The 22,955-nt window shown below is 47.1% G+C and overlaps 1 protein-coding gene across 1 annotated transcript in view; it reads left to right on the forward strand.

Moving 5' to 3' along the window:
- Window positions 1-12,725: 12,725 nt before the first annotated feature.
- LOC8038135 (sorting nexin-32) overlaps window positions 12,726-22,955 on the forward strand; it is a 148,280-nt gene continuing 138,050 nt past the window's right edge. Inside the window, 7 exon segments of the mRNA XM_042291852.1 lie at window positions 12,726-12,802; window positions 17,117-17,404; window positions 18,620-18,724; window positions 21,211-21,341; window positions 22,124-22,199; window positions 22,354-22,434; window positions 22,857-22,931. Coding sequence (XP_042147786.1) covers window positions 12,767-12,802; window positions 17,117-17,404; window positions 18,620-18,724; window positions 21,211-21,341; window positions 22,124-22,199; window positions 22,354-22,434; window positions 22,857-22,931 — 792 coding nt within the window. The 5' untranslated portion in view covers window positions 12,726-12,766.

Raw genomic sequence — 22,955 nt, forward strand, 5'->3', positions numbered from 1 at the left:
AGGTAGAAGACGGTAGCGTCGGCTATCGTCCTCTATTGCGATGCTATTATTCCTGTAAGGTGGGCGGCATGAGCTCGCGTTGAAGAAAAGTAGGCTTTGTTTGCAGGTAGATCCGTGCATAGCCTCCTCTATACTCACAAAGCCTGGCAGTTCGACGACGGAGCCATATATAGTGGCCGGTCGCAGATTTGGAGCGCGAGGATCTGGTAGCACAGAGCATTTCTCGGGGAGCCAGTAGTCAGCGCTGAACTTTTGCAGCGGCGAGGACCCGAAACATGGTTTCCAAACCCGACAAGAAAAGAAGCGATAGCCCGAGGAGCGCAAGGAGCACAAGCGGACATTCCATCACTCGGAACAAGTGTGTTTCGGTGTCTCGCCGCCGCGGGGCGCCCGTTACATGCCTCTCCTCTCATCCGTTGTCTGACGCTCTACCATTTCACTTTCGGCGGCCGCGTCTCGTGGCGATCTGTCAGGCTTTGTTAGTATAGAGAAGGCTATGATCTGTGGTACCGAAAGAGGTTTGCAAGGCCTGGGGCATGAAAACTCAGTGGTCCTCCTCAAACACCAGCGATATTTCCTCGTCCCGTAGAATCGCGACTCCAAAGCTTCAAAATTACTAAGAATATACCCGAATCCTCTCTCGAACGGGTCGCACGAGATTTTTATTAATAGGTTGTCTCTACCCAATTAATCCCGAACCCAGTCGCGCTCAAAGTTTTGCAGATCTGCCAATAGCCAATTTGGTAGAATACGGATTGAGTAATGCACCGAACGCTTTTCGTTTCCTTTGAGTGAACACGAATCTCAGCCGAAAACCCTGACGTGGCACTCTTGTCCGGTTTGTGGCACGCACTGACCCAAGGTAGGGGACGTAAAAACTCCAGCACTACAAGGCCAAATAGTTTAAAAGGGTTGGGAAAGGGGGGGGGGGGGGGGGGGGTAAGGGGTGGTACGCGGCATATTCTTGGAGCCTAGTCACAAACTATTTAAAAAAGTATAATGAGAACTTGGCCACATCACTAGTGAAGGCTGGTGAACAAAGTTAAGTGTGATTGAGACCCTGCTCCGTTGCAATCGATCGCGACTGCTTCAGACGAGAATTGGCGCCATCTATCGGGTAGCTCTGGCCTACTTCCGTTCGGCGTGCATTTCCTAAGTTTTTACAAATTGATCATTTTTTTCACGTGGACTTGAAGCAGTTTCGGCAGTGTGGTGAGCAACCATTTATTTTACATAGTGCGTATTTCTGATCTCATACATACTGCAAAAACTTCAGTCTCAGGAAATATACGCAGACCTGAAGTGGGCCATGGCAACCCAATAGACAGCTCCAGTGTATTATCTCATTGTCAGCAGTGGCAATAAAAGAGCAGAGTGTCGTGTTTAGACTGCATCAGCTCGGTCTGCCGTTGAGGTATGGTGACACTGGTTTACGCTATAGACAATAAATTTTAGACAGTTCGGTATGACTGCTCGCCTGGAGCCTTTAATATCCCGTACGAAAATGTCAGATATGGCTCTGATATATATTATATATAGTCATATATGATGATATAAGGAGTCAAATATGGCAATATACCTCTATATGTGGGAGCAAATACGGCCAGATTTTGCTATATAAGTGGGCAAATACTGCCAGATGTGGCCGTATAAGTGCGTAAATACGGCCATACATCGCCATATTCGCGTGCAAATATAGCCCCTGATAATGATATATGTGCCCGTTTCGGTCGTGCAAGCAATAAGTCATATGTACTCTCCAAGACACTAGTTGATTTATCTATATTGCACGAGTCTCATATAATTGGTTAACTATTGTTAACATCCTTAAAGTGAAGTTATGCCAGGTATTTGGACCAATTACTCAATTGCGCATTTTGAAGATTGAAAGACAGATGAAATTTGGTTGTATGTTTGATGTGTGACAATATGACAAAGTGCATAAGATCGGAAAGAGGGACAGTATGTGGGTGGCTAATCTTTGCGATAAGTCGGATAATTAATAAAAATTAACTTTTAATTAGTGAAAATAGACATATGGTTTCGATTAGGAACTTGCTGAGCGTCGTCCAAAACCCCTAAATCAGTAATTTCTAGAAAACCTCTGAGCGCGTGTGAAGCGCAGTAGTGCGCTGAAGTTACCACTCATAAAGCAGGTACAAGGCTGGAGCTAGATAAAAGACGAAAAAATTGCGCGCGCCTTACCGAAACCACTAGCCTTGTACCTGCTCTACGAGTGGTAACTTTAGTGCACTTCTACGCTTCTCCCGCGCTGAAAGTCTTTCTTAAAATTAGTGATTAGGGGTTTTGCACGACGCTCAGCATGTTTCTAATTGAAACCATGTGTCTATTTTCACTCATTGAAAGGTTAAGTAGTGAATTTGAGTTAATTAGCCGACTTATCGCAAAGATTAGCCACTTACATAATAGAGAGTTTTAGTAGACCGTTTTCATCTTCCGCTCCGCTCTGAGGGTGCCAAACTGCGCATGCGCGGCCCGCTTCGCCGGAATAGAAAGCGGAGGTCCAAAAACGCGTTTTAGTAGAGCGTTTTTCTTCAGCGTAAAAGCGTTTTGAGCGGGTTCGAAAAATTTGCTTGCGTAGCCCCACAAGTGGACGTTTATAGTACTAGTAAGACAAAAAAACCTAAGCGTTAACACCAAGAGAGTAAAAAGAAGCGTGATTGTAGAGGTAGTAAAAACGAAGGCGACAATAATGAACACAAAAGAGTAGGCACGCAACTGAAGAAATATTAAGCAATAAAATATAAATATAATCGTTCAGCACATTGATACTTTAGACCCATGTTGTTGTAAAAAAAACTATCTCCAAACTCCGGTCTAAAAACATGCTTTTCGTGCAAGGCCAATTGGCAAGGCTCGTCAAATTATGAGGGGCTGGAGAAATGCAGCCTTATTTCGAACTCTTTTTGTTCGCCTTCCGCCCATTGAAAAGCATGCCGCAAGGGCCTTAGAACGCGCCTGATATCGCTGCGCCGCAGCGTTCTTCCGCATCAAAAAGTTCGTCTGCTTTCCTCGCCGTCACCATGGCAACGAACGCCGAATGAATAGAAGCACGCACGGTACCGCCGCGTGAAGCTAGCAACAGCTGACGCCATTTTACGAACGCCGTCTGCTAGCCAAAGCCGAACGCGGTGTGTCAGATCAACCGCCTGCGCCGGTGCGCCGCTAGCAAAGACGACGAAGCTGAGACACGCCGACGGCGATCGAGCAAGCAACAACACCGCGGGACGACTGCAACGGCGGCATTTATTCGGATCAAAGGCCGGCTTCGCCGGTGCGCCGCTAGCAAAGACGACGAAGCTGAGGCACGCCGACGGCGAATGGGCGAGCAACAGCACCGCGGGACGACTGCAACTGCGGCATTTATTTTGATCACAGGCGCGAAATAAGCAAGAACAATTTTTATTTGAATCATAACACCCGATATCCAAGTTGGGGACCACATACCTTTGCTAGGTCTTTCCTGTGAACTTTTTACAGAGACATGGGGTGCCGCATTAAAGACACAGCTCAGTTTGCAAAATATGGGGGCCCTGAAAAGGACCGTTTAGACCGCTACCAGAACCTATAACTGACGTAACGAGCACTTGACGAGCGGTTGGCGCATAAGTCGTCTTTATGCATGCAGGCGGGTGACGGGCTCAGCGCAGCGGATCGCTCGAAGTCACCGGGGCCGTCAGAATCCTCGCCCTGTCTGCGTCGGGGCTCTAGATTTTGGCGGCCGCGGCGACGAACGACTGGAATCTATCAGTGTTTCCGCGCGCCTTGTCTCTCCTCCAAAACATGAACTTTGCAATGTGACCAGTGAAATGGTGGCTCTCGCGCCGTCCAGATGGAAGAGAGTTTTTGACGTGGGCCCAGCTGCGATGCTGCGATGACAAGCTGCAAGTCCGCGCTAGATCTGCGGATGGCTACACGGGGGGGGGGGGGGGGGGGGGGGGGGGGGGTGCGGTGTGTGGATGATCTGTGAGGTGCCCAAGAGGAAGTTGGTCAAAGTTCAGTGCCGGGGCGAAGTCTCGATACGGAGCGGTTCCCTTTTCGAAGGATCGCACGCACCTGACGCTTCTCCAACTCATGAAAATCATCCTCCGGAGGCCAGAACCTACCGTGGGCCGTCATTCAGCGGAAGGCCGATATCGCAGGTAAGACAATAACTGATTGGGCGAGCCTTTGTCGGGAGGTTGTGGTAAATGTCGTCTTTAAGCATTCAGACATGATTGGTGGCGACGGCGTGACTGTAGAACCAGACGAGAGTATGTTCGGTCGGCATAAGTACCATCGCGGGTATTTAAGGCCTGGCCAGTGGGTTTTCGGCGGTGTGGAGTGTGGCAGCGGGTGCTGCTCTCTTATTCCCGTGGAGACCCGTGACGCTAAAACCCTGCAAGGGCTAATAGCCGAGTGGGTCCGCCCTGAAACAAGAATAATCACTGATTGTTGGGCTGGCTATCGCAAGCTTGCAGATGACGCTCGCTTCACGCACCTCACCGTCAATCATAAGCTTAACTTTGTCGACGCGAACACTGGTGCGCACACCAATACGGTGGATTGCACCTGGGCCCACGTCAAAAACTCTCTTCCATCTGGACGGCGCGAGAGCCACCATTTCACTGGTCACATTGCAAAGTTCATGTTTTGGAGGAGAGACAAGGCGCGCGGAAACACTGATAGATTCCAGTCGTTCGTCGCCGCGGCCGCCAAAACCTAGAGCCCCGACGCAGACAGGGCGAGGATTCTAATTCGAAGTAGAAAAATAAGAGAAAAGAACGAAGTTTGCGCATTGCGAGTACATCCTTTTGCGTTGTACGAGTACAGTGTTGCTAAAGGCTAGCAAGGCATCTGCACGATGAATCTCCGCTGTTCTCAAGGAAGGAGAGTTCTACTAACGAGATTAAGCTGGCGAGACATCGAATCTATGATTCGTATCCCTCGTGCCATCAAGCGCCGAAGCTTCCTTTCCGAACGCGGTTTGCTGGATATTTCCAACGTAGAAAAGAAACCCTTTAGGGAGCTATCCTGCGTGCTATGTTGCGCTTTTTGGACTCCCAGGAGGCTAGGAAGAGGGAAGTGACGTCAACGACGTAGCCAACACAGATTGGATGTTGACAGAAGAAAACGAAATCAACACCCAATCTGCGTTTGCTGTGTCGTTGACGTCACTTCCCTCTTCCTAGTCTCCTGGGAGTCCAAAAAGCGCAACATAGCACCCCAGATCTAGCTAGACAGGCCTTATATACACTGATATTCTTGATAAGGCCAGGTATGCTCAATTTTTTATATAACCACATTTTTTTTATATAAATATGCGTCACGGGGTAGGAAATGGCAAAAACACACGCCGGTGCAATGCACATCGAAGCGGAACGGGGTGAGATGCGAACCAAATAAGCAGTCTCAAACGGTTGCAACGCTGTCGGTCGTAACCAAACGCAAATCTGTGAACCAGCCTTGAGAGTTAAGGCCCGTTCACACTCTTGCGACCGAGTTAAGGCCCGTTCACACTCTTGCAACCGAGTACGACCGAGAGAGACCAGACCGGTTTTTAAGCCTCTTGCGATCTCTTAGGACCAGCTCCACTGCACCGCATCCGGTCCTAAGAAGTCGCAAAAGGCTTAAAAACCGGTCTGGTCTCTCTCGGTCGTACTCGGTCGCAAGAGTGTGAACGGGCCTTTAGACCGAGAGAGACCAGACCGGATTTTAAGCCTCTTGCGACTTCTTAGGACCAGCTCCGCTGCATCGGATCCGGTCCTAAGAAGTCGCAAAAGGCTTAAAAACCGGTCTGGTCTCTCTCGGTCGAAGTCAGTCGCAAGAGTGTGAACGGGCCTTTAGGGGTTGCTTCTAGGATTTCCTCGCCGCTTTTGGCACCCCCCCCCCCCTCCTCACTGCGGTGCAATCGGCAGGCTGCACCAACAGAAATGTAAAGAAACCACAAATCATTTTCTTTCCTTTAATCCTGGATAATGCCACTCCAGGAGAATGCTAATCGGGGGGTCACACAGATTCAGTGGCAAAAAGGCGTCCAACATTTGGCCCTCGAGTCTGTGTGACCACACGTGCATAATACTAATTGCTAATCGTGTTTGCTTAGAATATTACAGAAAAGTCAATGATTGGTGTTTGAAGGTGGGTACTTATGAAAATGGAGACAGCTTTCCAGTTCTGCATAGGATCGTCCGTGTGACAAATATGAATGTGCTACCGTGCGACATTATGCTGCAGAAAACTCCTGACAGTATTTTGGTCCCCGAACACCGACCAAAAAACACAGAACCCGCCTGCGAATTCATCTTTTAGTTCCTGCTAGAAGATTAACTCGCCTGGCGGAGTTTATTGAGATTACAAGTTATTTAATATACACAAAACGAGAAGGGGCCCGCCGCCGCTGACTGTTAACGCCGACCCAATTAGCACCAAATTTCTCGCGCTTTCGCGCTCGAGCTTTTTAGCCTCTGGGCTTCTTCGTCTTCTTTGTTGGGTTCTATAAGTGCCCCCCTCCTAGAGAAGTGGACGGCAGAGAGGCGTAGCCCAGGTGACGCGTCGACAGCCACGTATCTCGACGGCAGCTGCCAAGCGCGCAGGTTTGAGCCGGTCAACAGACGCAGTGTCTGTTCGACCTCCTAAGTCCAGTACAAAATGCTTGTCTCTCCGTTCTACCACCCTGAAGGGTCCATCATATGGTTGTTGTAGAGGCTTACGAACCGTGTCTCGTCGAGCGAAGACGTGTGAAGATGTTCGGAAATCGTGTGGAACATGGATCGGTGTTCGTCGTTGTAGTCTTGGCTGCACTGGGCGCACTCTGCACATGGCAGCTTTTAGTTCATTAGCGTAGGTTGCAGGGTACGGTTCAGTTTGCGGACCACTTGGGGGAAAAAATCACCTGAAAGACGTAAAGTGCTGCCATACACGAGTTCTGCAGGGCTGTGGTTGAGCTCTTCATTGACTCGATCGGAGGCCAAGACGAGTGGTAGCTGCCTGCACCAATTGGTAGAGTCTCCGCGTGTGCCTTGAGTGAGGACTTGAGTGAACGATGGAATCTTTCCACCATACCGTTGGCGATATAGGATGATACGAGGTTGTGCGTATACGGTGTATACCGAGCAGATCCACGAGGGAGCGAAATAAAGCTGACTCAAACTGCCGTCCGCGGTCTGTTGTTATGCTGGATGGCACACCAAATCTTGCAACCCATCCGCTCACGAAAACCCGCGCGATGGTGGTGGCAGTGATGTCAGAAATAGGGTAGGCTTCTGGCCAGCGTGTCAATCTATTGATGCACGTAAGTATGTTAGTGTTCCCATCTAATAGGGATAAGGGATCGACAATGTCAATATGGACGTTATCGAATCGTGTGGTGGCCACGGGGATTCGTTAAAAAATCTGTGGAGGTGTGGCGATGAATTTTGGATTTTTGGCAACCGATACGAGCGCGTGCCCATTCTCTTAAATCCCTATTTACGCTGTGCCAAATAAAACGCTGTGTTATCAAACACAGCGGTTTAACCGTCTTAACCCTGAGGACCAGTCCCGACTGCTAAACCGTTGAACAGAGCCAGACTGGCAGCGCGGGACCATGGCATCCTGGACTGAGGAAGCTACCCACCTGGGAACGACCTGAAGCTTTCGTCTGCTCAGAATTCAATAAAGTTTTTTTCCTACTCCTCCCTCTACGAACAAGAAGTGCGCGAAACTTCCATTCAAAAACAAAAACACATACTGGCGCGAGTCCCGCTGCATCTGTCTAAACCGAGAACTCTCGGCAACTTACCGACATCGGACAAACACTTGAATGGGTTGGTTGTTCATCCTCTTCGTGGCCATTTGGCTATGTTTGCGTAGCAGCAACGCAGGGACCACTGATCTCTATGGCAGGGACAGGTGCTTCTGTGAATGGTCGAGCATGTTGGTGTCTAAATTACGATCGAAAGAGGGACATTCCGGAGAACAACCACAACCGACAGCACACCGTGACCGACTGTAAACCTATACATTTTAAATGCCTGTGAAGCTTTTCGAAGTTCGAAAATGGATTTTCTTTCTTGTGCATGTTTATTGCATAAGCTTAGGTCACGTGACTTGTTTGCACTATAAATGTTTGGATGAAAAGGTAATATGTAAGCTGTAACTTTTCTAATAGACGGCAACTTGCACTACCCAGCGGTCTAGACTTCAAACGTGTGTTCGATGCCAGAAGACTGCCAGGTAGCATCGTACGGAGTGGCACCTGCTCGTGCTATACCTTCGAAGCAGGCAATTCAATGACCCGAAGGGGCGTTGCCATGTCAACGCTTGCCTGCCTTCCAGCCCAGCGTTTACACGGGAGTCAGTCAGCGAAGTTAGGCGCCCCGAAATCAATTGAGTATTTTGTAATTATTTAATGTATTTCGGGAACATGTTCGGGCGGGCGCATGCACAAGCGTTCCAGTAGGTTATGTATGACGACGTGGGCGATTTACATCGAGGGGCTGGGATATCATGAATCAAGCGTGTCATGACCCTCATAAACACACGGACAAAGGAAAACAAATGCACCGGCGGGTTGGGATTCCCATTTGCCCGTACTGCTCGCTTAGGCATGGCTTCGAGTTTGGCAAGTCAAAACTGAAGATTATTTTGATATTTTTACAGCAGCGTTTGCAGTGCGCCCTTCCGCGTGAAATCCGGCGGCATCCGTACGCACTGATCTCAATGACAATTGCTGGATCGCGCTTCCCGCTCCCGCGAGTGAAGCCACCGGACGGCCATTTTGCTCGTAGACGATGTGCGGTTTCGCTAGCATTACGGAGGCTAGTGGCAACGTGCTGAAGACACGTTTTCTACTCGTTCGTCGTCATTCGTCGAAGAAGATTTTTAAGACTCGATGTAAAGGTGAAACTTGCCGTTGAGAACACGTGGAAATGTTTACGAAAGCGCAGTGCAACAGAAAATGCCACAAATCGTCGAAAGCAAATTTCGCCGGTCTTGCGGCGTGATCAAAGCTTTTTTGGTGCTCCGAAATACAGCCTCTCTGTAAGATTTTCCACTACTGATTTTATACTACTACTTTGATTGCCATAAGCGTCTAGTAAACAAAAAAAAACACGCCGCTGATGCCGCCCCCTTCTCCCATATACGGCTCTGCCTTCTCCTCCCTTCCACCCCCCTCTACCAGCACCACCGGACACTGGATCAAGCTCCTTTCAGGACCGCGAGAGCCGCAAGTTACAAATACAGTAGTCAGAGTAAAAGTAAAACGCTCCTCCAGGGGTACATACGGCTTCACGCACATTGCACTCGCAAAACGCATCCACAGGGCGCCGGAACGAATCTTGATCGGTATCCAAGCGTGCGAAGGCACAGAAGCGCAGCACTTCGGCGTGCAAAGGAAGCTTTGATCAGGCCGCGAGACCGGCGACACTTGCTTTCGTCAAGTTGTGCCTTTACATATAGATTCAAGCACATTGCACTCGCAAAATACATACACACAGCGTCGATTCTTGATCGGTATCCAAGCGCGCGAAGACAGAGAGACGCAGCACTTCGGCGTGCCAAGGGCGCTTTGATCCCGTCGCGAGACCGGCGAAACTTGCTTTCGACGAGTTGTGCCTTTTTGCTGCCGCACTGAACTTTCGTAAAATTTTCCACGTGTTTACAACGTCAAGTCTCAAAGGTTACACAGGGTCTCAGAAAAACTTCTTCGGCAAATGACGACGAACGGGTAGAAAATGTGCCTACAGCACACTGCCGCCAGTCTCTGCAACGCTAGCGAAACAGCAAATCGACTACGAGCAAGATGGCAATCCCGTGGCTTCACCCGCGCTGCAGCAAACAAGCGGGGAGTAGATTTTATGCGAAATTGCTTTGTGGTCTGACAACATTCGCTGTCGCTACCGGAGCACGGTGGAGGCATCGGAGACAGCCGTACGGGCAATGTGCGATGGCGTAGCAACTTTTTTCGCCTCCTGACCATGTTATGTGGACGAACAGTTTAAACAACCTACCGCAACTGTTTGACAAAACTCTCGGAGGCCTCTGCACGCTGGCGGCAACCTCATCGAAGCAGCGGGACAAGTCCTACGCCTTCGCTGTGGAAGCTTGTGGTCGCCAGCGTGTGCACAGGCCTCCGAAAGGACTAGGCCGTCATGCGTTTCATCTTTGAGAACACTTTCAATTCTTTTTTTGATGCCAATACGCTTGTAGTCGTACTGTTTCGCGTTACACTGCTCCGCGCAAATACATGACTCAAAATGAGTTTTTTAAGTTCTTACTGGCGGAGGGTTTTTTGGTGGAACACTCCGTGTTCTTCTAAAAGAAACTGTGCCCAGGGCAATATTTTTCAAGCGTTGCAAAGGGCTAAAACTTGTTTCAGATAGCATTGACCTCAAGCACAGTTGACGGATGTTGTGCTATTAATGAAGATTTGTTCAACCTTGGCAGAATAACTGCAGTGACTTTCACAAAACTACCCCCGAGCTTCTTTGCACAAAACAAAAATTGTACCTCGGCTGCGACAAAAAGAAAAAAAAAAGGAGGTTGTAAAATGGAGTTGGCACTGCCCTTAATTGTTGCTTCATTCGACGTCCGCAACAACCTAACCTAACCTAACCTAACCTAACCTAACCTAACCTAACCTAACCTAACCTAACCTAACCAAACCACTGTTAATCTTACGCATCTTCAATTATGCTTGGTGGCGTAGATTATAAAAACTGCCATCTTATTGCCTCGCTTAACAGCCTTGGTCTCGCCCGCATGCATTGAGCTGCTTGCGTATCGAGGAAAAGGCCAGGCCAACACTACAACGCACATAAAAGAAAAAAGAAAGTCAAAAACAAATTTGGTACAACTTACAAAAAAAGATTATGGCTCAGTTCAATAGTTGTAAATGGCTTCACGCCACGCGATAACGTCCGCATGTTTCTTCGCGTTGTCACCGATTGTTTTTGTCGAAAGCGGCGTATCAAGTGACAAATAAAAATAAGCAAAAAAGGTGAACCCTGTTCACGTTTCCGTTCACGTCATGGATGAATTGAAGGTTTATCGTTGCATCCCCAGCGGAACGCAGCAATCATTGGCATCGCATCTCTCGCACGAAGCGCGGTCGCTTGTTTACATGGGGTCTTTGCCGCTCGGGTCTCTGGTTTCGTTTTCTCGCCACTAACAAGATGGCGGACGTAGTTTTCGGCGCGCTACTAGGTGGCGCTCTAAATTTCGCTTATGTCATAGAAATCAGTGCCCATACGCATAAAGACACATACATGATCGCGGGGAGAGAGTTCTGGTTCTAGCTATGGGTTCTAGCGCCGCAGCAGCCTCAGCGCCTGCCCGCCTGTCGCGCTGTGACTTCCCTCATCGACGTCGCCCGTCTTGCACAAACGCGCTATTTTGCTCCCTCCCTCGCGTAGCGGTGTCCCTCATTTCGCTGAGATCTACAAAAGCAAGTTTTACAGTCAACTGCACACCAGACAATACGCCAACCGAAAGTGATTTTCGGCTGTATCGAAACACGGCGTCTGGGTCCAAACAAACCGTTGCTAGGGGCGTTGCTATGGACAAATGCACGGAGACTCCACATGAGGCTAGATTTTTCCTTACGAGTAAGTAAATATTTTTTTTTAAAGCAACCTGGCTTCTCGATATTTAATTATGAAGATGCTCTTGTCTTCTCAGTGTCGTATTGCAACAATGAAAGCCATTTCTGAAGTATTACACTCCGCTCTGCTTTGGTAGTAGACGACACCATAGATATGCTGGCCTCTGTTGCAGCGGGCGTCTTCATTGAATTGCGTCGATAAACCAGCGACAAAAACAAGTGCATCGCCATCGCCGTAAAAACCCTCAAAATGTGTGTGTGTGTGTGTGTTTGTTTTTTTTTCTGTGAAGAATTTAGTTTAGTTTAGAGGGGTGAAAATGCCGTAAAATCAAACCACGTCATGCAGATTAGTTACAACGAAGACCTGAAGTCCATTACCGGCGTAGTGCAGACGAGGTACGGAGCACCCTCCCATAGAGCGAGTCCACAAACAAAATTTGGGATCTCAACTTGTGGTTTTCTGACGGGCGCAATGATATCTTTAAGCAGACGATCATCTCGATCGACGCTCGGACTTTCGATAAGCCATATTTTGCATCGCACCCCACTATGGATTCTTATAAGTGTCTGCAACTCATTATATTGCAAACAAATGCAATATCAGAATATCGTTTTTATTCACACGATTCAAACGACGGCGCCGGCTTGGCCGGCCGGCGTGTGGCAGACGGCATACTTCTAGCTTTCGTCGTCTGCTGCAGGCCTTTTGAGGACCGGAAGTTGCAGTCGTAAATGTTTCAGAAACGAACGATCACCGGCACACTTCTGTCGAAACATATATGACTTTCAAGCTTTCTATATCTGGGATTTCTAGATGTTTAAATCCTACTCCGGATTTTTGAACAGTCGGGTTTTCGTAGCGAAACCCCCTAGCAACGGTTTGTTTGGACCTATGACGTCACACTTACGAAGTCAATGACCGGAAGTGGCTGATTTTATTATGGGATATCTAGCTAATAAAATTGTCTATATTTATAACATTAAAATACTTCTAGTTAAAGTGAGTTTATTTTTTACTTTTAATAGTAATGTTTGTTGTACATTAATATGTATATATAATTTAATAAGCGGCTATGTGTGAACGCGCGGACGAAGCCCAAGACGCAGCCTGGAAAGCAAGTTGCGTGATGTCTTGAGGAAAAGCATGACTGCAGGACTACAGTTTCAAGGGTGGCAAACATGACGGAAACAGTTGACATGTGTGCTGCCAGCAAGGTAAACGCAGGGGATATGCGTTTAATAATAATAATTGGGGTTGCGGAGATATTTAAACAGCATGTAGTTGGTCAGCCATTTCAAAGATGCGACGAGTCACTCGCTGTAGATGAGCAATTTAGCCAGTGCAGTACAACTGCTAGCCTGGGGTCTTCAATGTGCCCCACGCACTAGTTGTACGCGACCGCTCGCCGGTACGATGCTCATCCAGATCGAAACGGGCAGGGGTGGGGCTTGAACCCGGTATCCTGGGTTCTGCAGCTCGAGTTTTCTCTCCACGTGCTCCGAGCTGGTGTGCGCTAGCCCATTCGGTCACCGACCCCCCGATATGCGTTTAATGTCGTGTTATGAATGACGCAATGTCTGATACATTTTTCAAGGACGCACAGTACGATGGTTGCTGGTACATCGTAACTTCTAGTACACCCTAACTGAAGTACGGTGGCTAGAAAGGGATGTGTTAGAATCGCGCAGCTTGCTCCTTGTGTGGCAAGTATTTTATTTTTATTCTGCGTGTGGCGGCGCGCTAGAATATTATAGACCTTTTTCGCAAGGGCGCCGCCATCTTGAATTTTCGTCACTTCCAGTATGGGCGAAAACATTGTTTTGCCGTCGCTACGCCAATAGAAGGCATTTAGGACATAAACGTAACCGTCACACATTCTCGTTTTGCCTCCCTTTATTCTTTTACTATTTGCACGTTGAAACGTTCTGATATTTTTTCGTCGCCCATACCGGATATGCCTACTTGACGGTCGGGGGCGAGAGTAAGCAGAAAAGGTCTATAACGACGATAGGTGGTACGCTCATCGACTCCGAGATGTTAATCGCAGGCGCCGCGCCAGAAAAGGCTCAATCGCATCGCTAGAAATGCTCGTTTGGGGTGTTCTTCCCGGAAACATTGCCAATGCGTTCAGACTATCGCGATGGCAAAACAGCAAACACACTGCCTTGTTCCCGGCTGCACCACGGGGTACGCTTCTGTGAGAAAGAATGAGAAGAAAGCTTCCCTGTTCCCAACGACGACGACAAAAGTGTCGGCAGGTTTATTCTGGTGTTACGTGAACCACAAGTTCAAAGTCAAGCATAGTTTAACTTTCAAAAGTATTCTAAGGAGCACATATCGCACGCAATACTTACTCGCGGAGCAAGAAACCACCCGAATCGCAGCGGACGACGCATGTTAGTGTCGACAGCAGTGCCACCACTGCATCCTGACCAGCTGCTCCTTCTCTTGCTTGCCAATTTTGACACCTCCCCTTCTAGCCACCATAACTGAGGTGAGGGGGATTGGTGGCCGAGTTGCCAAGCGGCCTAGTGCACACCAGCTCGGAGCACGTGGAGCGAAAGCTCGAGCTGCAGAACCAAGGATGCTCGGTTCAATCCCCACCCCTGACCATTTCGATCTGGATGAGCATCGTACCGGCGTGCGGTCGTGTATCACTACTGCGTGATGCACGTTAAAGATCCCAGGCTACCGGTTGTACTGCATTGGCTAAATTTCTCATCTACAACTGAGACACCCTGATGCCCGTTGGGGCTGACTAACTTCCGGCTATATAACATAGACATAATACAATAGACCGATCTCACCAAGTGTTTGGCACATGCGCGAGGCAGCCAAAACTTTAGTTCACAGGAGGCAATCGGCCGTGCACGAGCCTGTTCGTGCCCTGCACGCGCAGAGCTCCAGCGAGGTTGTCACACGTGCAGAAAGACTAAAGTTCCCTCGATGCATTGCGGCAGCGGTGGCGTAGTCAAACTGGCTGGTGAGATCGGTCTATTACAAAACTAAGCTTCAGGTGTTTTGTTTTTTTTTGTATTTTTTTTTTAGCATTTATGTGTATTGTTATTGCGTTCAAACTTTGTTCTCTGAACATAAGGAGCATCTCAATCCTGTTGTATTCGGCTCATTGCATAAGGAGTATTCACTGGCTGCCATAGCTGTGTGCGCGACTGCTGGGCGCATACTGATGGCGAGCTTCCGTAGTTCTTTTGAACGTGAATTCCGCACCATCAAGGTCGCCAGTCTTAGCAGCCTGTAGATGTAAGCCTGTTCTGAGCATGCGCTCTAAAGATTGCCCAGCTATGACCGCACGTTTCCGCCTAGCCCTCATTAATTTCAGCACATTGAGATAAATAATCCACAAATTCAGGACAAGTGAGGGTGCTGGGATTGAATCTGATGCAAACGTCATACATCTGCTCAGCCAGTCATCTACCCAATTGTTTTCATGTGGACAGGCATTGTACATACGTGCGGTCGTATAATCATAACAGCGTGGAGCATGTTACAAACCTCAAGTTAACAGTCTCAGACCACACTGGATAAGTTGCCCCTCCACAGCATCAAATCAATTGACCTCGCTATTTATACACTCACAAATCCTGATTTGTTTTATTCACCCAATACCAAAATAAAGGACGAAGAAAATTATGTAAGAGTACACGTGTTCATAAGAATTACAACGCACTTCAGCTGATGAAGGACGTCTGAAAGAGGGAAATTCTCTTCGACGTTGGTGCTCGGCGCCAATGGGATCCCGACTGCGTGACCTTACGGGTACATTTCTTTCTTCTCTACACCAAAAAATAAAGTTTGTCTCCATAGGGGGCGAACAAATATCCTCGAATAGAAATTCGGACAGCTGGTCAGTAGCGTGCGAGCAACATTTTGAAAGCCGTTTTAGTCGGGGGGTCCGCTTATACCATCCATGGTATCAGCCAAGACATTGCAAGGTTATACAAAGGTATTATAGTTTTTCGAGAAAAACTGCACTGTATGGAAGGTTGCTCCTCTGTGGAACTGCTCAATTCACATGTTTATTCTCTGCATGCCACAGTTCTCGTGAAGGCACGAGTTCATTCTTGCAGCAGGAAACCGTTAGAGGAAATGAGATAAAGAACAATTGATGGAAAAGCAGTCAGCAACAGCGTGCTACTGAGTACTGCTGACCGCTATCAATACCAGATGATCTCAGCACGTGCGGCGATGTGGCAAAGGCCGCACTGTTCAGAAAGTTTTATTGGATTTGATGACTGCACCACATACTTCGTCCTAAGTCTCTGGTTTGAAACAATGGAAGCAAGGATCACACCCCCTTCTTCAGCCACCCTAACTTGGTGTCAATACACTGTGGGCATTACCTTTTATTTATTTATTTATTTATTTTAAAACTCGGGGCCCATAGGTCATTAGTGGTGGAGAGCAGGGGGCATAGCAATAAATTTTTTTGGGGGGAGGGGGGGCTGGGAGGTCCATGAATTAGGGCGCGAAGAGGGGGAGGGGTGTCAAAATGCATCTGTATATTATAGCGTCGGCTAGATTTCGAGGCAAACTGAAGCCCTATAAGCGCCCCCCCTGGCCATGCCCCTGGTGGGGAGGGCCTAAAAATCACACTGAAAGAGTTAACACAATAAGAATACAAACAAAATAAGCAATTTTGTTACAAAATGATCAGTTTGGCGTATTAGTAAATGTGGTTAGTGAACACCTTTTCAAATTATTCAATTGATGGTATGTTTTACAGTAGTAGAAGTAGTAGTAGTAGTAGAGCCGTGGGCACACATGGCAGCTTTAAAGATCCTTCATTAACTGTGTGAGTAACACATTCGAGCTCGGGACGTGCAGCACCAAAAGCACCGTCAAAGTCAACGCATTTGCTCTAGAAGTAAGCCTAGAGAGAGTTGCTGTGCTAAAACTTCAGCCCATGATTATCCAGAATATCTAAACAATGTAGCATTTATTTTGTCTTAAAGTCCCTGGCAGCAGATGAAAAGAGCAGGCGTAACCAGGGAGGTAAGATAGGCACACCCCTAAACAATAAATATACAATATTTAAGCACCTCTGCATTTTATCTGGAGGTGAATTGAGTTTTGTTGCTGAGTTGATTAAATGGAGCCTGCTCGCATTCTCAGGCAGAAAAATGCAACCCTCATGCACCTTCGAAGGATAAATAAAGAATAAAACCAATAGATTTTCCCTAAGAAGCATTCAAAATATCTGCTGAAAACCAATGGAAAAGAACATTTTCTCTCTGCTGGTGTTGAGTCTGCTGAACATCTTAATTAAGGGCGATATTTTGGCTGAATTCTCAGATTGCATATCTTAAACTTGCCTCTTTATTGAATCATTAAATTTGATTTTGTTACAGTTTTAAACTATGGCAAAGGTATACAGATGGCATGTTGAAGCATCCAACTTTCTGTAATTTACCGGAGAAAACCGGCGGCTTCAAAGCGAGTTAATTGAAATATACAACTCTGATCGGTTTCATTTCTGCCTTCAACACGTGAGCGTCGCTAATGCTCAGGGTTGTCCTGAACCGCCGCCTGCAACAAGGGATGCACCGTCTACTCCCGCTGCTTCCGAAAGAGATGTTGGCCACCCTGATGCAGTTGATGCCACGGACGTTGCAGACGAAGAGGTGAACTTGGAAGACGACCAGGATTCTGATGACACACTGGACAGCGTGTCAGGGCTCTCCTCGGGTTCTTCCCCCGTGCCTCTAGAGCCGTTCAAGCCGCTGTTTCACGTCTGCTTCGCCGACAAAGTCACCAAAAGCGACGGCGTGGTCACTTACACCCTCCACACTCGTCGCGTGAGTGACTTAATTCCAAAACGACTTTGTTTGGGCACGCACGCTGTCATGTTGCAGTGGTCATGCGCTTGGCAAACCAGGCTTCAACTTGATCAAACGGTCTCTGTCAGAGAGGTGAATTATTTGGCACTTCATTGAAACGGTTCCCGCTTAATTTATACTTCGTACCACCCTTTGACGGACCTTGAAGGACGCTACAGGCCATTGAAGCCAATCCAGTATCATGTAAGAGTCAAGTGACTGAACGTGCCCCGCACAACTACGCGTGGGGCACATAGTAACGTTGTACGCTCACGGTGTTGGATTGGCTGGGATGGCTCGTGGTACTTGCTGTGGTTCATTGTAAGGTAAAACAGGGTGTAGCGTGTAGTTTGGTTTTGTGAAGGGACTGTGTGATGCTTGCCAAACTGTCTTGATAAGTGTGATATGACTGCATGCATATATCGGTTACTTTGTTTTCTTTTGTTTTCTTAGTTTGGATAAGCCAAGGGGATGTTTGCTTCTTATATGGAGTGCAAGTTTGTCTGCTTCTTGCACAGGGGTTACGGTGATGTCAGAATGGTGAGCTCTTATTGGCTGACTGAAAAAAATAGTGGGTAGACCTCAAGGCCTCTAGCATTATGGTCTACCCGCTGTCCTTTCAATCAAAGCCAGTCAGAGCTCGGTGTCATTCTGACGTTACCGCAACTCCTGTGAAAGAAGCAGATAACCATTGCTCTTCGCATAAACAAGCTGCGAGATTTAACTGAAAACAGATTCACTCCATCTGCTTCTACCGATGAATGACTTCCTCTCTTAGACATAATTAGTTGTCTGAGCTATATTCTAGAAAAATCTGAAGCCTGTAAGAATGTGTAGTTGCTTTCGTGATTAAAAAAATATGAACTTTTAACTGCAACGTTTTCAACGGGAAAAGTAAAAAAAGAAAATGTAAGCTCTAAGGGTTTAGGGGCTAAACCAGGGGTGGCCAAACTGACTTGGGCAAACTTTTGTCCAGAACATTGAACGAAACTTGAACTACTTTCAATCTATCCGAGTCAAATAAGTCCATCTGTACATAACCCCTGGGCTAGACCAATGAAGGACATCTAGCATGTCCCATCATTTTGATCACCTAAGGATTCATAGTACCTTGCCTTGGAGCTGTCTGGGAACCATCAGGGTTGCTATTTTTAAGGACATTCACAGGCTTTATTTTTGCGTTTTCTCATGCAGGCATGCGACGACGACGGCACGAGTTATATGGTGCAGCGACGATACGAAGACTTTGAATATCTGGAGCACTGCCTAACCACGTCCAACCGAGAGCCTGGCCTCATTGTGAGTTTTACGAGTTCGCTTCAAAGAAGTAGAATATATCTCAACAATGAATTAGTCTTTATGTCGATACATTTCTCAGCCACTTTAGTGCTTTCCTCTGGATTTACGTGACGGTTACTTCCTCTTCTGTGCTTGCTTTAAAACACAAAGGTTTGAACCAGGAGGCAGGGTTTATTCACACGAAAGCAGTCAGGAAACACTATTGGGAACTGCATGAAACAATGCTTTCATTGGAAATGTCATCTTATCTGCACTTGTTATTTTAAGAATTAAATGGTGTGAGGGTGAAAACCAAAATGCAACTGTTTGTCCTCTGTATTTGCTGAATTATATGTTAATATTGATAACATCCAGTTTTAGCCTCAGTTTCATGAAGGTCCCTGTCAAGTTACGTAAGCCCAAATACAACCTATGTGGCCCCCTCTACCGAGAAAAAAAAAATTTGCAGCGATGTGATTGGCCTAAGCCATTTTGGAGCACCTTTCAGAGCAGCCAAAACAATGTTTTGGAGCAGCAAAAGTGGCCTTTGGAGCAGCCAAAAGAGTGTTTCGGAGCAGAAAAAGTGGCTTTTGGAGCAGCTAAAACAGTGCTTCGGAGCAGCAAAAGTAGCTTTTAAAGAAAATATTCTTAGAAATATTAAAATGTTTGTTTCAAGTGCTTGACAAACAAAGGACACTTTGCTTGCCGCAATAAACAAATTATTGTCGTTAGACCACCTGGGAGTCTTTCAACATGTAACTGAAATGCCAATGACATGACACATTTTGCAATGCTTTAGTTGAATAATGCATGCTGTATATATGTACCCGCTATAGGTAGATAAGAACCAAACTGCACATATTGAAATTTATTTGAAAAGGACCAGCTAAGTAGTAAATACCACAGCATTAGGTTGACTAGTTCTATAATGAATGGAAGCTGTCTCCAACTGATGAAACACGTAACTACTGCAGTGCAATGAAAAATTGTCGCTCGAGTGGAGATGGCTGTTTGATCTAAACCATGCCACTCCGCTCTGTCGCCAACTGGTTCCCAAAATTGCATGCAGAATGTAACTGTCCAGCATACGACAAAAAAGCAGTCCAGCGGCACGTGCTTGCCAGGCTGACAGGCAAGGTACAAATTAAACACACTGAAAAAAAAAAAAGAAATCTGAGCACATTGATGCCAGACATTGCGAGAGGGTCAAAAAGTTCTCGGAGCGCCTTGTGCAACGACTGAACTCGAGACAAACAAGCGCGCTGTGCGGGTTCAGCGTGCAGACATTGCCTTTTTTGTTTTAACTCACTTCATCAACTTTCTTTCGCGGCAGATCTTTCCGTACTGGGGTCCCTCTCGAACTAAAGCCTACCGAGAGAAACCTAGGCAATCAATTCTCCGACACAGCAGTCTTTGAGCTACAGGTAGTTTTGTAGTAGTGTATTAAACGAGAACAGGAATGTTGATGAACATGCGGCGGTCCTTACGTCTCAGTTTAAGAAGCGCCGCGCAAAAACATGGTTTCGTTTCACAGCATGACGGCATGGCTGGTACCCAGCACGCTAGCGTCGGAGCGTCTGCACACGCAAGCGTCTATCGCTGATTTTTTTTTTTTTTAAGACACGAGACAAGCGGGAGCGCGAAACGAGAGACGGCAAGAAAAACCTTGCAAGACCGAATGAACGATTGATGCAGGGTACTTTGTGTCGGGCGGCCGCTTGCGCCACCTAGCTTACGGTACTCAGTTAGGTTTCGGTGTTCAAAGGCGACCGAAATTGGTCCTTTGGCACAGGCTTGGCACAGATTACCCATATTTTGGCAAAATGTAGCAGGATGTAGCAGGGTTAGCCCCTTGGCGCAGTTTGGTGCAATTGGCGCAGCAATCACATCACTGAATTTGCTGCTCGAAGTTGGAATCTTTGTTTTCTGTGCAAAAATTGCCAGTTGAGAACCGGCTGGTCCGGCTGTCAGTCACATGCGTTGACGACGCAGAACTTTATATGTAGTTTAAATATTCACGCCATCTGAGGCACCCTTTCATAAAAAAAGATAGGTAATTAAATTTGCAGAGATAAAGTTTGCAACCACCAAGACATGTATAAAAATAAAAAGTCCAAACACATGGTTGTGTTAGTGAAACACATCCACATGATATACGCAGTCTCCAATGTCGGATTGCCTTGTGCCTGCCTTCCGTTTCCGATTTGAATGTTTGTTGTTTTTCCTCTTAACTGCATGGCTGTGTAGCAGAAAATATGTTGAGTGGTGTCTTAACGCTGCCTGCTCTAGCATTTCGTGTACTAATAAACCAAACCAATGATTTTTTGGGGGTGACTGATCCACGCAGGAAGTTGTATCTTTCCCATTTGAACTAACAAAGTGCCCATGATGTCACGTGTGAGTCTGGGCATTTCTGAGCAGGGGACGTGCATGTATCGAAAGAGGCGAAATAAAATGGTTAATAGGCTAGTCGGTACATAACTTTGGCACTTGGCATTGCGGTGCAGGTGCCCCCCCTCCCCGAGCAGCCCGCCACAACAGTTGAGATGGTCCAGACATTGTCGCGAAGGCAGCTGGGCCCCAACTCCAAGGCTCTGATTGGGGACCAGTTTTCCCTGGACTGCGTGCGACTCGAAACGTGAGGGAGAGCCCAGCTATAGCTTGTTTTTCTGCTTCTCTTCATGCTTAGTTTCTTACATTGCATAGTAATTTAGTTATGTGGGCTGAAAAGCAGAATATTGTTTTTCTCTCACGGGCTCACAAACGCTGTTCTTGTGAACCCATGGGCCTTCCCCACAGTATCCCCCCGCCCCCTCCCCCCGGGTTTCCAAGCTCCTAAATTTCCCCAGCTGCCTCTGCTCGTATGTGAGGTGTTTTCTTTTTTATTTTTACACTATTTTAGCATATCTGAGCCACCCAATGCATAGCTAATTACTCACCCAAGGTATGGGGGGGCCTGTAGGCTTATGCATTGCTTTGTTGCATCATGCCGAGACTTGGAAGGCTTCCTTAGCTGTCAGCAAAGAGAGGTACGGGTACCATCAAAATCAAAAAGTTTGAGAACCCATGCTTTTTCTGATTATAATGTGGCAGAACAAATTTTTCTGCTTTTTCTCCTCTCATCAATCCTCATTTTGAGATAAATGTTTAAGTTGCAATGTCAAGAGCAACAGTACAGGTTCCAAGTCAGACAGCAAACACGTATAGGCTCGACTGGCTTTTATTTTTTCATATACAGTGTTACATTTTGGGATTGCGGTGAGAAAGGTATTTAGAATTATATGTCACAAGTTCCACGTTTGAAGGGTCTTGTTGATTGTGGAAATCAGGAGAGATGTCAAGACTGTCATGTTCCTGGGATTAAGTTTTTGTTTTTTTATAGATTCTGGATGCTTTTCTTTTTCTTTTCTTGTGGAGCAGGTATTTGGAGCTTCTTCTTCGACACCCTGTCTACGGAAGAGATCCCGCCCTGGAGAAGTTTTTGATCCAGAGAGAGGTATGCAGGGAAGTAACATCGTTCTTCTGTTAATTTTACTGAAAGTCTTCTAGAGTGTAGTGCATTCTCTGAGGGTACTGGTTTCGGGCCTGCCCGAATATGCCTCGAGTGATCAACTGACCCTACACCACTAACTTTGTCTTTATGTTTTCAGCCGGCCCCCAGGGTGAAGGTGAAAGACGGGCTCTTTGAGCGGCTTGCTAGCTCCCTCGAGACTCGCAAGGAAGACCACAAGGTATGGTGTTTGCAGACACAAATTTACAAATTTCATGTTTTGTGAGTTGTGGTTTCCTTAATAACGTCTTCAGCCCGAGGCTGTGGCATGTGAAGGTGGCAAAGACAGCCGATTTCGACATCCGGTGCATTATGTCTTCGCCAGCTTACCTGCATGTTGACCACTTTTTCGGTGGCTTGGTAAGCTGGATAAATCCAGTTTGCCGAGCAACATCACCACAAAGCAACACACGATGCATTTTGTGAAACAATTGTCTTTGCCACAGCAGTCAGGGAAAGGGGCCTACTTCGCTCAAAATTTCAATGCAACAGTTTGCAGCAAGGACCCTGTATGCCTGGAATTCTTTGCATAATCATGGATGTATTCTCAGTATGTGCGGTTCACTTGTGTGTTCCTTCTCGGTTGGGGGCGGCGGCCTTTAGGACTGCGAAGAGTTCTTTCAAGAACAGAAGGAGTTTGTAACCAAGTATGGAGCTGCCATCGACAGTGCCAATGCGGCAAGTATTTTTACCCTTTTAATT

Source organism: Ixodes scapularis, unplaced genomic scaffold (genome assembly GCF_016920785.2).
Source record: "Ixodes scapularis isolate PalLabHiFi unplaced genomic scaffold, ASM1692078v2 PGA_scaffold2__306_contigs__length_199485367, whole genome shotgun sequence".
Classification (NCBI taxonomy): domain Eukaryota; kingdom Metazoa; phylum Arthropoda; class Arachnida; order Ixodida; family Ixodidae; genus Ixodes; species Ixodes scapularis.